Source organism: Micromesistius poutassou, assembly GCF_964030765.1.
Source record: "Micromesistius poutassou genome assembly, chromosome: 8".
NCBI lineage: Eukaryota > Metazoa > Chordata > Actinopteri > Gadiformes > Gadidae > Micromesistius > Micromesistius poutassou.
Window position 1 is genome coordinate 8,545,067 of NC_140278.1, and position 14,248 is coordinate 8,559,314.

Below are 14,248 nucleotides of genomic sequence, written 5' to 3' on the forward strand. Positions count from 1 at the left end.
AAAATAAATATCCTTGACAAAAACTGACAACAATATTGTTTGTTTTCTAATTGACATTTCTGAGCAGCAAGTATGTTGCTGACTCTGGTATTGTCCGAGGGTCTTTTTCCCTTTGTGTTTCTTGGCGTATGGCAGGGTTTCAGCACACTATGAATTCCAGACTTGGCGGCCTAAGCCTGTACAATCACAGTTAGTCTCTCTTCCGATCGGGACTATGGCTGTTTATTCAGAGGGCCGTCGTGGTTGGAGAGGGTCAGGGGAAGAGCACACATGTGTGATGTTGCAATAGGCTTGTTGTCGTCTGTGTGTGCTGTGTGTGTATGTGCTGTGTCTGCTCTGTGTGTGTCTGTTGTGTGGGGGTTTTATACGTGGAAAGGGCTTTCTGGTAAACAAATACTAGCGTGTTCGTCTTTAATGAAATGGGTGGTAAAAAAAACACTTTCACTCAGAAGGAGCCATTAAGAGGGACCTATAAAATACAACAGAAACAAACTATGAGGCTATTAACTTGTGTGTGTGTGTGTGTGTGTGTGTGTGTGTGTGTGTGTGTGGGGGGGTGTGTGTGTGTGTGTGTGTGTGTGTGTGTGTGTATGTGTGTGTGTGTGTGTGTGTGTGTGTGTGTGTGTGTGTGTGTGAGCACGTTAAGGGAGCATGCGTGTGTGCTTTGTAGTAAGTTTGCCATTTTGTTTCGCTAAACATTTCACACAGCAGCGACGTTACTTTCAGAATAAACACTTTGGTTCTCGGAAATAGCCTGGTTGCAACTAGTTAAATAGCCTGGTCCCAATGCTAGCTGTTAGCGATGGAAGCAGCCCGTCCCATTTGCTATAAAGTTGAACGCCAAATGTCATAGCAGGTCAATTGCTGAGGGCCCAAGTTGTCAAGGGTGAAGGTGTTTGGATGAGAGGTTCTCGAGTAAATGCCGGAGGCCAAGTCATCGGCCTGTTCTGAGTTTTGAACAATGTGTTTGATTCTTTTATTAAATGACAGATTGCAGACAGACTGAGAAACAACATAGCCCACCCAACCACTGACTCACCCTGACGCGCACACACACACCGACACCAAAGCCAACATGGAATCCTGTTCCTCGGAACGTCCAGCCGGGTCAGACCGGTCCTAAAGCCGCCAAGGGTGGCCTCAGCACGAGGAGCCAGCGCTGTGTGTGTGTGTGTGTGTGTGTGTGTGTGTGTGTGTAACATCACACGCCACAGGTTCTGTGGCGCCCCCCCCCCCCCCCGCCCCCCCCAACCCCAACCCCCCCACACCCATCCCTTCTCCATGTGTGATTACCCAGCTGCCCCGACTCCACGGAGCTAATGATCTGCTGCGGCGCGTCTTCCCCTGACTGTTTATGTTCTGCACACGCTACGGGTTCACTGGTCCGACCTCAGGGACCCCCCCACCCCACTAATCCCCAGCCCCCCCCCCCCCCCCCCCCCCGACACAGATACATCCTCTGGTCCTCCTTCTCTTTCCCTGCCTTACGCAACACACTCACACACACACACACACACGCACACGCACGCACACACGCACACACACACACACACACGCACGCACACACGCACACCGTCCTGCCTTTTGAAGATGATACCGGCTCATTTGTCCCGGGATCGACCCGCTGCTCACCTCCCTCATTGAGCCAGATTGTGTGTGTGCACACACACACACACACACACATAGAATCCATCACACACCCAAACACATTGCACACATTCCCACATACAATGACCGACACACAGACATACACACATCAATAAGTTCACACACACACCCACACTGTCCACACACAGAAAACACATACACACACACAATGTCCACACATAGACACACAGTGTGCCAACATAGACAAACAACAGACACACACATACAGTATACTGTCCGAGGGGGTGTGTTAACGTATATTTTTTATATACTTTTATATACTTTTTTTTAGATCTTCCAAGAAATTGACACACAAAAGAAATGTCCACACATAGACAAACCACACAAACAAACACGCACACACACACACAAACACACAGATACATAATGTCCACAGAAAAATAAAACAGATAGACACATGCATGCACACAGGAGCCCACACAAACACACACACACACACACACACACACACACACACACACAATGGCCACTAACCCGCACAGACTGGCACACACACGCTCGCATTCTCACAAGCACACACTTATCACATAGACACCCGGTCTCCCCTCCCGGCCTAATCTCGCCCTTCTGCTGATAATCACAGGGTTGTCTCCCCACGTGTCGCGTGGGGTTCGCACGGCGATCGAGGCCAGTGTCCCCCAGTTGACATGCAGGGCTCGGAACAAGCAAGGGAAAGGAAACAAAGGAACGTTTTTAAACTGTACGCGGCGGGGCCAATCGTAAACATTTGCATGGAAACCAATGCTATGGAGTCGGGGGGGGCAACAGAGCCAAACACTTTGGGGTCAAATGGCAGCAGCGGGATCCCCCTGGCAGGGAGCGTGACATCACCTGGTTCCAATGAGCTGCTCCTCGCAGTTTGGTTCACATGTTTGCTTGTTGTTTTTAAGTGGATGCAGATATCGCCTGGGATCTGGGATCGTAGTAGGATTCAGTTTGTGGGCGGTGCGACCGTGATGCCTCTCTGCTCTTCCCACATTAGTGATGTTTTCACGTCTGATTATGAACATCATTTATTGAATGCAAAGTCGTCAAACTTTGAAATTTAACCAATTAATTGATGACGTCATCCGTATCAGTCTCTTACTACCTAGTTGTCTTACCAACTGCCACATTCACAGTGGGTAACAATGACTGGCTTTCGATCAGGGACACTTTGTCAACACACAGTTTACAGCGTCCATCTGAAATTTCTCCCAACCTACAAAATGTAAGACGGTTAGATAAACAAATGTCAATCCCCCACAAACAGCCTGGGATTATGTTTCCCTTTTTGGAGTTACAACAGAAGATGGGAGAAAAAAAGGAAAAGGCAGCAGAAAATACAGTATGACTAATCCATTGATCTTGTAAATAGTTCTAGTGTCAGGCTAGAACAGACAATGTGAGGGCTGCATGGGGGGGGAGGACTTCCTGTGTTTACAGAAGTGCAAGAGAGACTCAATGAGTTAATCTACTGGAATACACTATCCATCCATATGTCAATCCCTTTCATCATTTAGGAAATCTACTTTTACGTCCATTCATGAGTTCAACTATACCACAGGCTTGGACATTTAGTAATCTGGGACCCAGCAGTCCATTTATGTTCAAATATAGCAGAACTTCTGGGGGGAGACGGTCGGCAAACCGAAAACTCACTGGGTGGAGTTACACCTTGTTTCCTATTTCGTTAGAGATGTTCTCCCAAAGAAGAATTGATTCGCGCAAATAGACGAAGCGTTCAGAGGAGGCGTTCTGAGTGACGGAAACCTTTGTGTTCGCTGTTCAGAACCCCCCGTTTAGACAGATTTGACAACTGATTTGTATAGACATTTAGCAATGTGTGTGTGTGTGTGTGTGTGTGTGTGTGTTGGTGTGTCTGTCTTAGTGTCTCATAAATTCTTATTTCATAATTTATTATTTTTAGTCCGGGGTCCATTACAGCTCGTGGCAGGGAGCTGATAAAAGTGTGTTGGCTAAAGGCCCGGTATCACTCCAAGTGGACCCAGTGCATAAACCACACTGGATTTTGCAGGAATGTATGGGTCATCGTCCTGGTCCAACCAGGGAACTAGAGGGGGGGGGGGGGGGGGGGGAGTTATTAATGAACAGGGAGGAAAACAGAGGTGGGGGTCGGGGAGGCATGGAACAGACAGTGGAGAGAAAGAAGTGGGGGGGCGATGGGGGGATGTCTATCTCTTTCTCTCTTTATCTCTCTAGCCCTCTCCCTCTGTCTGTGCCTACTGCCTACTTCAGCAGTTTCAAAATCCCTGTTCGGGCCAAGCAAGGTCGTACTAGTCCTCTCTCGCTCTAAACACACACACACACACACACACACATATACACGCATGCACGCACGCACGCACGCACGCACGCACACACACACACACACACACACACACACACACACACACACACACACACACACACACACACACACACACACACACACACACACAGTATTAGCGGCAGTGCAACAACAGGAAAGGGCCCCTGGTTACACCAGGAAGATCTGTCTCCTCTCTCCCTGGGGGCGGATCTTGTTATTATCATTAATAACTTCAGCTTTGGCAGATAAATCTCCAGCATTCCTTAACCCTTTTGTTTTGTTTATGAAATGGTGTTGCAAGAGAGCAGATACGTTGTGGGGTTTATTTAAAGGCTTTCTATTTTGGACAAAGCCTGCACATCACAGGAGAGAACAGCTGAAGGGCTGACAGGCTTGGTAGGGCTGGGATCTGTGGGCGAAGACTGACACCTAGTGATCAGAATGTAGAAATGCATTCGCCTATTAAATGACCATCCATATGGACCATTATATTGTATCTCAGAGCAGGTGTAGGGCTTACATTATGTCTGGCTGCGTTCAAATATTCCTTCTTTTGGGATTCTACTGGAGCCCCCCTGCCCAAATTATATTATATATACTTTATATATATTTAAAAATAAAAAATGAAATATATAGGCCTATATGTCATTCATAATAATCATTCATTAACTTCATCAATCAAGTCTAGATGTGTACTTTATATTAAACTAAGTAGATTCTCGGTCATGTAAGCCTCCTTTCACACACCATCTGTTTGTGTCTGAATAATAGAATGGCAGGCAGACATAGAAACTACACAACCTTCCTTCTCTTCGCAGGCCTTGGAAGAAAGCCGGAATGCGAGAGGCGAAGCCGCAACAACCACAGAGAGAAGGAAAACCAGGAGGGTCGGCGGGAGCGGAAGAAAGAGCGGGAGCGGGAGCGGGAGAGGGAGCGGGAGCGGGACCCGGACCGTGACGGTCTCGAGACCCAGAACAAGACAGAGCACCGGCGCCGCAGGGGCCACGGGACAGACCTGGCGTTACCTAGGGGCAGCCCCCCTACAGCAGTCTGACGACCCCTCTCAAACCAAACCCCCTTTTATTAACGAGAAAAACCCATGGACCCCTCACTGCAGGGGTGCTGCTGCTATGTCTGTATGGTTGGAATATACTGTTGATGTATATACTATATATTTAGCGGGCGGAGTTCGGCTAAAAGGCTTGGTTCGCAATGGACTTCCGATAAAGAAATAAAAAAGAAATACTAAATATGTAACTTTTTGTACTCTCCTCCCCCCCCCCCCCATCCTTCACTCCTTTTACACTTGAGTGAAAAATGCATCCTCCCTCCCCCCCCCCCCCACCCCACCCCGCCAGAAAGCATCAGAGACACTAAGACTGTTGTTGGGACGAACCAAAAAGAGGAGCCATGGGGCAGGATCTGTCATTGTGTGAGGACTGGCAGACGCATAGTGGGAGAACAATTAGGTTGTATTAGCTTTTTGTTGGTATGGTTATTTAATGGGGCATAGGTACAATCTTGTGCATCTTTCCTTATGTAGATTATTTGACTATGTAGAATTGTTTGTTGGTTTTGCTTTGTTTTTAGATCTGCCCTTTTGTTTCTTTGTTTCAGAATGTTTCTTGCCACTCACAAATATCCAAGTCTCACCGCAGGGGCTAACAAATATTCAGATTTGGTCACATCATTTGTTCCGTTACATCTGGGTCAAATTTATTTTATTCCTCTCCAAATATTTGCGAAATGTAACATATCACTTTGTTTTTCTATTGTTATTTCTCTGCTCATTGGTGTAAACAGAATCTTTGCTCAACAGAAATTGTGGAGCATAAACCATAAGCAATCGCTGTACGTCAAATAAAACTATATTGAGTTTGTCGACACGTGTTTCTTCTATGTCCCTGATCACATGGATCAATTGATTTCATGTCCTCCAGTGTGATTTCATGTTGATAGTTAGTGTTTGAATAAGATGGGTCAAATCCAAATCCAAACAGTGGTTGAAATGTTTCACTTATTGGGTTTGAGCTTTATTATCAGCCATCAACACATTGAAAGGTAATTGTTCAACATTGATCTTTTTCTGTTGATGTGATGTATACAAATGTTTTAACAGTAAACTCCCGTAGCAGGAAGATTGAAAATGTTACCTTTTTATAGCTCTGCAACCGTGTAATTAACTAATGCAATTGAGACCCTTTCAGTAATCCATTGCCAGACAAATCTGGAAGGCTTAAGGAAATTCTAAGCAGGTTAAGGACTTATGTAACCTTCTATAAAGAGTAGGGAAAGTTGAAAGTATGCATATTATTAAATGTTTACTTGCAGCATAGTTAGCATAGATTAATTTGTAATGGAAGAAAAAGTTTTGGTTTCAAGAGTTTTATTTGATATTGATGTGAGAAACATCCAATTATTGTCAACAGGCATGGTGACAAGTGTTTGCTCAAGAGTCAAATGAGGACCCAGGCAGAGATGACAGAAACTATCGCCTGTATGATGAAATACAACTTTGATATTTACACAGACCAAAATATACCTCAGTTATATTACAGTGTTTACATCACAGTATGCATGGAATCAAGCAACTCAGGGCACTGGTTTACACTACACTAAGCTGGAAGGGAAAGATATTGCAAATTTAAAGAATAGAGGACAAACTCAGGGTCAAGACGAACTCGAGATGACACCTGAAGAACGACAGACGTCGCCGGACATACTACAGACGTCATCCGACCCCACTCTCCCTCCCAAGCCTAATTTAATCGTACATTTGAAATAAACAAACTGATGTTGATGTTGTCAGCCCACTGTATGACCTCGCCCTCACTATAGCACCCAATGTCCCGATCACTTCATGTTGGCAGCGAAGTCCTCTCCCTTCTTGATGGAGCCCTTGAGCTCTCCCAGGGCCTCGGCCACCAGCTTCTCCTCAAAGGCGGACAGCTTGCCCAGGCCCAGGTTCTTCTCGATGCCGCTCTTTCCCAGCAGCAGCGGGGTGGAGAAGTACTTGCAGTCTGTCTCCTCGGAGCGGACGTAGGCGCACTCCACCACGCCCTCCTTGCCGTTCATTGCGTCCAGGACGGAGAAGGTGAAGCGGGCCCCGGCGTACGCCATGGAGAGGGTGGCTGAGCCGGCCCCGGCCTTGGCCTTGACCACCTCTGTGCCGGCCTCCTGAATGCGGGCGGTGAGCGCCGCCAGCTGGTCGGCCGGGAACTCCACCTTGGGGGTGCAGTGGGAGATGAGAGGGATGATGGTCTTGCCAGCGTGACCTCCGATAACGGGGACATTGACGCGGGCAGGGTCAAGACCTTTGAGCTCGGCCACGAAGGCGTTGGCGCGGACAATGTCCAAGGTGGTGACGCCAAACACTCTGTTGGGGTTGTAAACGCCGTGCTTCTTCATGATCTCGGACAGAATGGGGATGGTGGAGTTGACGGGGTTGGCGATCACGCAAATCATAGCCTCGGGGCAGTTGCGGGCACAGGCGTCGGCCAAGGTGGCCACGATCGTGGCGTTGGTGTTGAAGAGATCATCACGGGTCATACCTGGCTTCCTAGGGACACCCGCGGGAATTACCACTACGTCGCAACCTTGAAGCGCAGCATCCAGTTGATCGGCTCCCATGTGCCCGGTGACCTGGGCGCGGGTCTCGATGTGGCTGAGGTCGGCGGCGACGCCGGGAGTGTGGGCAATGTCATACAGAGAGAGTTGGCTCACCAGAGGACTGTTCTTCAACAGCAGAGAGAGCGGCTGGCCTATGCCTCCTGAAGCCCCCAGTACGGCAACCTTGGCGTTGTTCACGGTGCTGGTGCTCAAGCCTCTGGTCAGGCTGATCGTCGGTCTCACGGCTCGGGAAAACATGGTGTAGTGCTGAGTTGTTCTTGTGTTTCGATTAAAAAGAAATAAGGCCGATCTGCTCTGTATGACACCAGTGTCCTCTAGCTTACGACGGAACGGAAGAGCGTGTGATTTCCGCACTTCCAGAAATATAATGCAAACCGGTTATAGCGTCAGCCTACGTCACTGCGTCACCGGTTACGCCACTGCGTCCTTTTCTTTCGTCTCGGTTCGTGTCTTTTTTTATCAAAGGAAAACAAAGTCCGTCAGCGTTTGAATCGCAGGTTAATTAGCATAGAAGAAACTTCACTTCCTCGAATCGCGAATTGAATCTTAACCAGGAGAGAGACTCTAACGCCACGGTAAGAAGACATGAGCCATATCGGTTGGATTGTAAATAAATATGACATCAAAATAGGACGCTTTTGGTGTGGTATCGCTTAACCTCGATCCAGGCGTTCGCTCTCATGACGGTACTCCTAGAACGGGATGCTCTGAATGAGCGTTATTGGCGAGAGAGGGCGGGACTTTAAGTTGCGTGGGTTTAGCGGCTAGAAAGAGATATCCGTTTCCGTTGCATGTTTTGGATATGGATGTGTCTTATTTGTCGTGAAAAGTCCACATTTATTCTCCAGGTCCTTGTAGTACTTGTCATGTTCTTATACTTCTCTCTATTGCGACTGATTCCTGCTGTACACCGTTTATAGAAACTAAGAGACCGGAAATTTCCGTTTCTGCACACCGGGATAACGCTACAATTCAGGATCCGCTCTCAGGCTAGGTATAGCCTAGCTAAGCTACGCTGTCAAACTCCGTCTATTTGCTGGAGCAGTCTATTCAAGTGACGGCTAGCTTCGCTATCACAACAACAGCTCGTATTGTTATCATTTATCTCTGCCAGTCACGAGAAACCTCCATTTTACCTTGACTCTGTGTCTGTGGCGAAACTTATGCCTTTAGTAATGGCACTGGACAAGATGTCTCGTATCATAACATCCTTTTAAACATATAATTAATTGGGCAAATAAAAGCTAGCGTTTCGATGCTATCGATGGGTAACACAACCGGGTAGCTGGTATGCTATTGGTTAGCTCAGTTGGCTAGCCCAGTCCAAAGAATGATATAATACAAAAAACCTGCACGCTTATTTGCATCGTCGTCAACGGAACAAGAATTTATATCTAACGTTATACATCTATATAGATATATCTATATCTCTTGATTTAATGTTTGTTTTGCATGACATGACTTGATCGACCTACAAACAAAGGTTTGCACTGTTAACTTGTAGCCTACATTTTGTTACATCAACATGGTTGCTTTTACTAATTTTGACAGTCTCATAATGTAATTTATACTTCAAGCTTGAATAACATTTTAACATTTCTCCTTTCGCAGAGGCAGGTTTAACAACTCTCCTAATGCTGCACAAGCATTGACGATCCTTCTTGTAAGTAACAGCATCCATGTGTCTCCTTATCTGTATAGAGTGACGGTCTGTAATGATGTTCTAGTCAATGTTAGATGAAATATCTGACGAAATAGTTTTTTTATGATTTAAATATATATCTTTTTATGTTATTAATGACTTGTTCCATTCATTTGTGGTCAATGTTGTTAGCATTTCTTTAGGGGTTTTCTACAGGGAATCGGAAGAAACAGTGTTACATACTCTTACAATACTCCCCCATGCTCATCGTATCCCCATCGTTGCCCCACTGCAGTACTCCTTAAGGATGGCTAGCTGCGGCGAGGTGGACCACTCTATGAGCTCGCACCCATCCAGCAGAAAGGGCGGCGGTGGTGGTGGCGGCGGCGGCGGCGGCGGCGGCAGCGGCAACGGTGGCGGCGAGTCGTCTTGCTCGGCCTCCAGCGGCCCACCGCCCGCCCTGCCGGTGCCTGAGTGCGCCATCTGTCTGCAGAGCTGCGTCCACCCGGTGCAGCTGCCCTGCCGCCACGTCTTCTGCTTCCTGTGCGTGAAGGGCGCATCCTGGCAGAGCAAGCGCTGCGCCCTCTGCCGGCAGGAGGTCCCCGAGGACTTCCTGGAGAGACCCACCCTCCTCTCCCCCGAGGAGCTGAAGGCGTCGGCGGGGGGGCGGGGCGGGGCGGCGGGCGACCACGCCTGGTACTACGAGGGCCGCAACGGCTGGTGGCAGTACGACGAGCGCACCAGCCGCGAGCTGGAGGACGCCTTCTCCAAGGGCAAGAAGACGGCCGAGATGCTGATCGCCGGCTTCCTGTACGTGGCCGACCTGGAGAACATGGTGCAGTACCGGCGCAACGAGCACGGCCGCCGGCGCAAGATCAAGAGGGACGTGGTGGACATCCCCAAGAAAGGGGTGGCGGGACTGCGCTTGGATGCCGAGGGCGGCTTGAGCGGCCGTGAGAGCTCCGCCGACGGCGCGGACATGGCGGCGGCGGCGGCGGCTGCGGCAGTGGCGGTCGCACAGCCACAGGGAGCGGGGCTTCCCGCTAGACTGCCTGCCTCTCTCGGGAGCCGGCCAGGCAGGGGGACCCCCTCCCTGGCAGACGCCCTGGCCCAGCTCCAGATCAGCCCCGGACCAGAACCTCCCCAGGAGAGGGTTGAATCTGGGGAGGGGGAGGAGGAGGATGAAGAGGAAGAGGCCTCGCCCTCCGGGTCATCGGACCGGCACACCTCCGTGGACGAGTCCGGCTCCGCAGACTGGAGCGACGACGACGACGACAACAACGACGACGAGGAAGGTGGTGCTGAGGAGGACGCGGGGGGTGTCCGGAGGCATAGACTGAGCCCGGAAGATAGAGCTCCTCCTGGGGCCGAGTCAGCCGCCTCCCCGCCCTCCTCTGCCAGCAGCGGCGGTAGATCCAGGATGCCTGACGGTCAGTGCACAGTGACTGAAGTGTAATATGAACTGGGCTCATCCTTACTGGCTGTGTTTCATTCCATTAATTTATTGCCGGGTGGCCTGTTACGGTTTGGTTTGGTTTGGTTTGGTTTGGTAGTTGTGTTTTTTGACTCTCAGATATGATGGGACGGGTTGTTTGTTGACAAGTAATGGGGCACGTTGCTCTGGCACAATGAATAACCTATTTATTTGATTCATCGTTCATTTTAGGGGTTTTATGCCTGCGCTGCCATATTGTGGATTCAATTTGTATGTGAGTTATGGATAATTTCGATGGTCAGCTCAGTCGTTCTCAGTGACATTCCTATCTAGGCTTGTCGTAGGAGGGAGGGAGGGGGTTAACAAGGCAAGCATGCAGCAAATGATGACCAGGTCCATCATAGTAAAATGCAGTTTCAAACCTTTAAACCTGTTGGGCTTGATGGTTTTCCTGGAGGAAAACTCTTGTGATCTTTTTCCAGTGTTTATCAGGCAAAACAATCTTTGAATACACAGTTAACTATAGCCAATGCTCCTGGGAATGCCATAGCAGTTTGGTGATATGCAAGGAAGACCCTAAAGGAGATGGAACGCTTGCTCTCCCAGAGACGTTCTCATGAATGTTTATTCATAGTTTAACTCCATTAACATAGGGTTGGGACCCTAACTCTGGGGTTCAGGCGTAAGGTCAACTCGTTTGTAAGGTCAACCCCTTCTTATAATTGTCAAATGATTGAAGCCTTATTTGATTTAAAATGGGATTGGGGTGGAGGGGCTCATCCAAACCATTGTGGAATGAACTTGTTGATCTGTTGACATGTAAGCTCCCACTTTACATGTTTCATGGTGCCGAGTTGTGTTCTCTGAAAAACCCAACACATGGTCATTTTGTGTTTCTGTCTTGGATTTGATTTTGAATTAACATGTTTTATTTGTATGTCTTTCATAAGATCCATTGATTATATTGTAACTAAATGCTCACCATGGGAATGCAATGCATATTCCTTTTTCAGATTCCTGGTGAATAGTTTTCATTGGGAACATTCAAAGATATGATCTTGCCTCAATGTGATTACTGTCCCGACGACACGTATTGATGTATGTCACGAGTTGAATGTCTTTTGAGTGGTCTCTCTTATCATGTGGAAGGACAGTGGCCCTCGGCCTTTGTTCTGTTAGACACTGAGGGTTTTTTAACTGCGCAAGGCTGGATGATATCATGCATTCGTATTTCACGGTTCAGTCTAAATAATGTATTTTTTGTGTGTGTATGAGTGTGTTTGTTTTGTCTTTTCGTTTATAAATGCTATTGTGTCCAAATCAGTAAGTGAACAGATATTTCCAATTGAAAGCCACTTGCGGAAGTTTTAACATTATTTTTATATTTGTCTCTGCATTACACATTCTCATTTTGCTTTAGACTTCTGTTTGAAAAAAATAAAGTATACTAAACCCTCTCCAGCTTTTGTTTTTACTTGGAAATCTTACATGGTATGTAATTTCATTAAGGGTAATTTCATCAACTGAAGCCACATAATAAGGTATTGCTCTGTTTCTAGTAGTAGTAGTAGTAGTAGTAGTAGTAGTAGTACCTAGGTACCCAGGTGTGCCTTTATACTCATGCTCATTTATTATTACTAATATATGGGGTAAGGTTAGGTCTGTTTATAGGGCTAGATTCTAGGGTTATGGTTGGGTTTGGGCTGTTTTTGGTTTCAGAATAAAATCTAGAAAAAAAGAGTGATAGGCAAATGATGGAGAGAATACAAAATATAGAAAAAATAGGGAAAGAAGAGAATGGAGGGAATAAATAATTAAAGGGGATGAGAAAATTCATGGAGAGAATAAGTTGTGAAAAAAAAGTGATAGAAAAATGATGGAGAATTAAGAATCAAAAAAAAATAATAATAATGGGGAGTTCGAGAAATCGTGCAAATCATGCACAAGAGTGAGGGGAAAAAGAGAGAAATAAGAGAATAGAAAATCACCAAAAAGAGAAAATATCAAGAGAATAACAACTCTTGAAAAAGAGGACAAGAAAAGTAAATATAAAAGAGTAAATAAAATAAAAAGAAAAATGATGAGAAAATTATGTCTCGTTTATTCTGTGACTCTTTCTTGTTTGTATTATATTTAAGAGATCCAGTTATCTTTTTTCAAAAGATGAAGGAATACAAAGGAGAAAGGAGAGTAGCGCACCTGTGGCCAGCAGCCGGCAGAAGGGGGCATCAGAGAGGGAGTATACGGTCAGTAAAACGTATTTCATAAGATAAGTTTTTTGGTTTAATGTTAAGCAAAGGTGGGATGATTAGTACACCTGCATGAAAACTAATCTCTCTCGTTTCAGGGAATTATAGGAGGTCCAGAAAATGTTTATATATTATATTTTCTACAGGTAACTATAATAAAAATAATAAAGAAAATAAAAATAAAAAATAATAACAATACTACTACTTCTACAACTACTACTCATTTTTAAATGAGTAGTAATTTAAATTTGTCAGTTTTACCAATATACTTCAAGTGCACATGAAGTGAAAGAATTCATATGCTATTCTTCTTCCTGCCACATGCTGTAGCTCTAATGTATTATTTCCCTCACACTTGGTTTTGAAACATCACGTGCTGTAGCTCTTATGTATCATTCCCTCAAATTTGATTATGAAACATCTCATGCTGTAGCTCTCAAACATCACTCCCCTAACACTTTGATACAGAATATCACCGGCTGCAGTTGTCATGTATCACTCCCCTCACACTTTATTACCGCACATAACATGCTGTAGCTGTCATGTGTCCCTCCCCTCACACTTGGTAACTGTGTTGGTGGAACTTGTTTTTCCATAAACAAATAACATAATTTAGAACTCCTGAATTCATTTAATTGTTCTACTTGTTTTGTTACAAATAAATCCACTGTGTCCAACATAGAGACATAGCCTGAGAAAGTTCACTCATAAATACTTACTAGCTCATTACATCTCAGGACAAAATACATTTTAAATTAACTCAACATGTTTAGTAATTTCCATCAATCCTCAAAAGTAATCCTACGAAGGATTTCCATTTATCCGTCTTTTTATGCGTGTAATGTGTTAATATGTCATATGTGATTAACACCATCAGTGTACTCTTTCCAGTAAGCAAGTTATTTCAGAGAAGGTTTAACCCATGAGGTAAACACATGTCTCCAAACTAAACACATCTGTGCACATCTCCCTGGATCCGGTGAGTCAATACTCAGTAACAAACCCAAGTGGCTTTTCAGTGACCGTACAGGCGACCTCCTTAACACTCCTCTTCCTCTGTGATGAAGAACGCTCTCTATCACGCTTCCTGTGAGCTAGGGGTAGGATGTTAGGGGCTAGGACACAGGGGGTAGGATGTTAGGGATAGGATGTTTTAGGGGTAGGATGTTAGGGAGTAGGATGTTAGGGAGTAGTAAGATAGGGAGTAGGATGTTAGGGGGTAGAACAGCAGGGGGTAGGATGTTAGGGGGTAGGAGTTAGGGGGTAGGATGTTAGGGGGTAGGATGTTAGGGGTAGGATGTTAGGGGGTAGGA

At 46.3% G+C, this 14,248-nt stretch overlaps 3 protein-coding genes across 4 annotated transcripts in view; 2 read left to right on the top strand and 1 right to left on the bottom strand.

The window, feature by feature from the left end:
* The window catches only part of rspo3 (R-spondin 3), a 15,170-nt gene extending 9,994 nt beyond the window's left edge, over positions 1–5,176 (top strand). The window contains 1 exon segment of the mRNA XM_084471479.1: positions 4,798–5,176. Within this exon segment, the coding sequence (XP_084327605.1) occupies positions 4,798–5,033 (236 nt within the window). The 3' untranslated portion in view covers positions 5,034–5,176.
* A 1,172-nt stretch (positions 5,177–6,348) lies between these two features.
* On the bottom strand, positions 6,349–7,846 carry mdh2 (malate dehydrogenase 2, NAD (mitochondrial); the record flags this gene model as incomplete). The annotated part of the gene is made up of 1 exon (XM_084472256.1): positions 6,349–7,846. One exon carries the CDS (start codon positions 7,844–7,846, stop codon positions 6,833–6,835), a length of 1,014 nt encoding a protein of 337 aa, XP_084328382.1. The 3' UTR covers positions 6,349–6,832.
* A 201-nt stretch (positions 7,847–8,047) lies between these two features.
* LOC311352062 (E3 ubiquitin-protein ligase rnf146-like) lies at positions 8,048–12,133 on the top strand. 2 transcript variants are annotated; one of them, XM_084472254.1, is made up of 3 exons: positions 8,048–8,184; positions 9,221–9,272; positions 9,547–12,133. In XM_084472254.1, the coding sequence occupies exon 3, from the start codon at positions 9,559–9,561 to the stop codon at positions 10,705–10,707; it is 1,149 nt and encodes a 382-aa protein (XP_084328380.1). In that variant the 5' UTR covers positions 8,048–8,184; positions 9,221–9,272; positions 9,547–9,558; the 3' UTR covers positions 10,708–12,133. The 2 variants fall into 2 exon arrangements, with proteins under 2 accessions (XP_084328380.1, XP_084328381.1); XM_084472255.1 differs by lacking the exon at positions 8,048–8,184 and adding an exon at positions 8,492–9,092.
* The last annotated feature ends 2,115 nt before the right edge of the window (positions 12,134–14,248 follow it).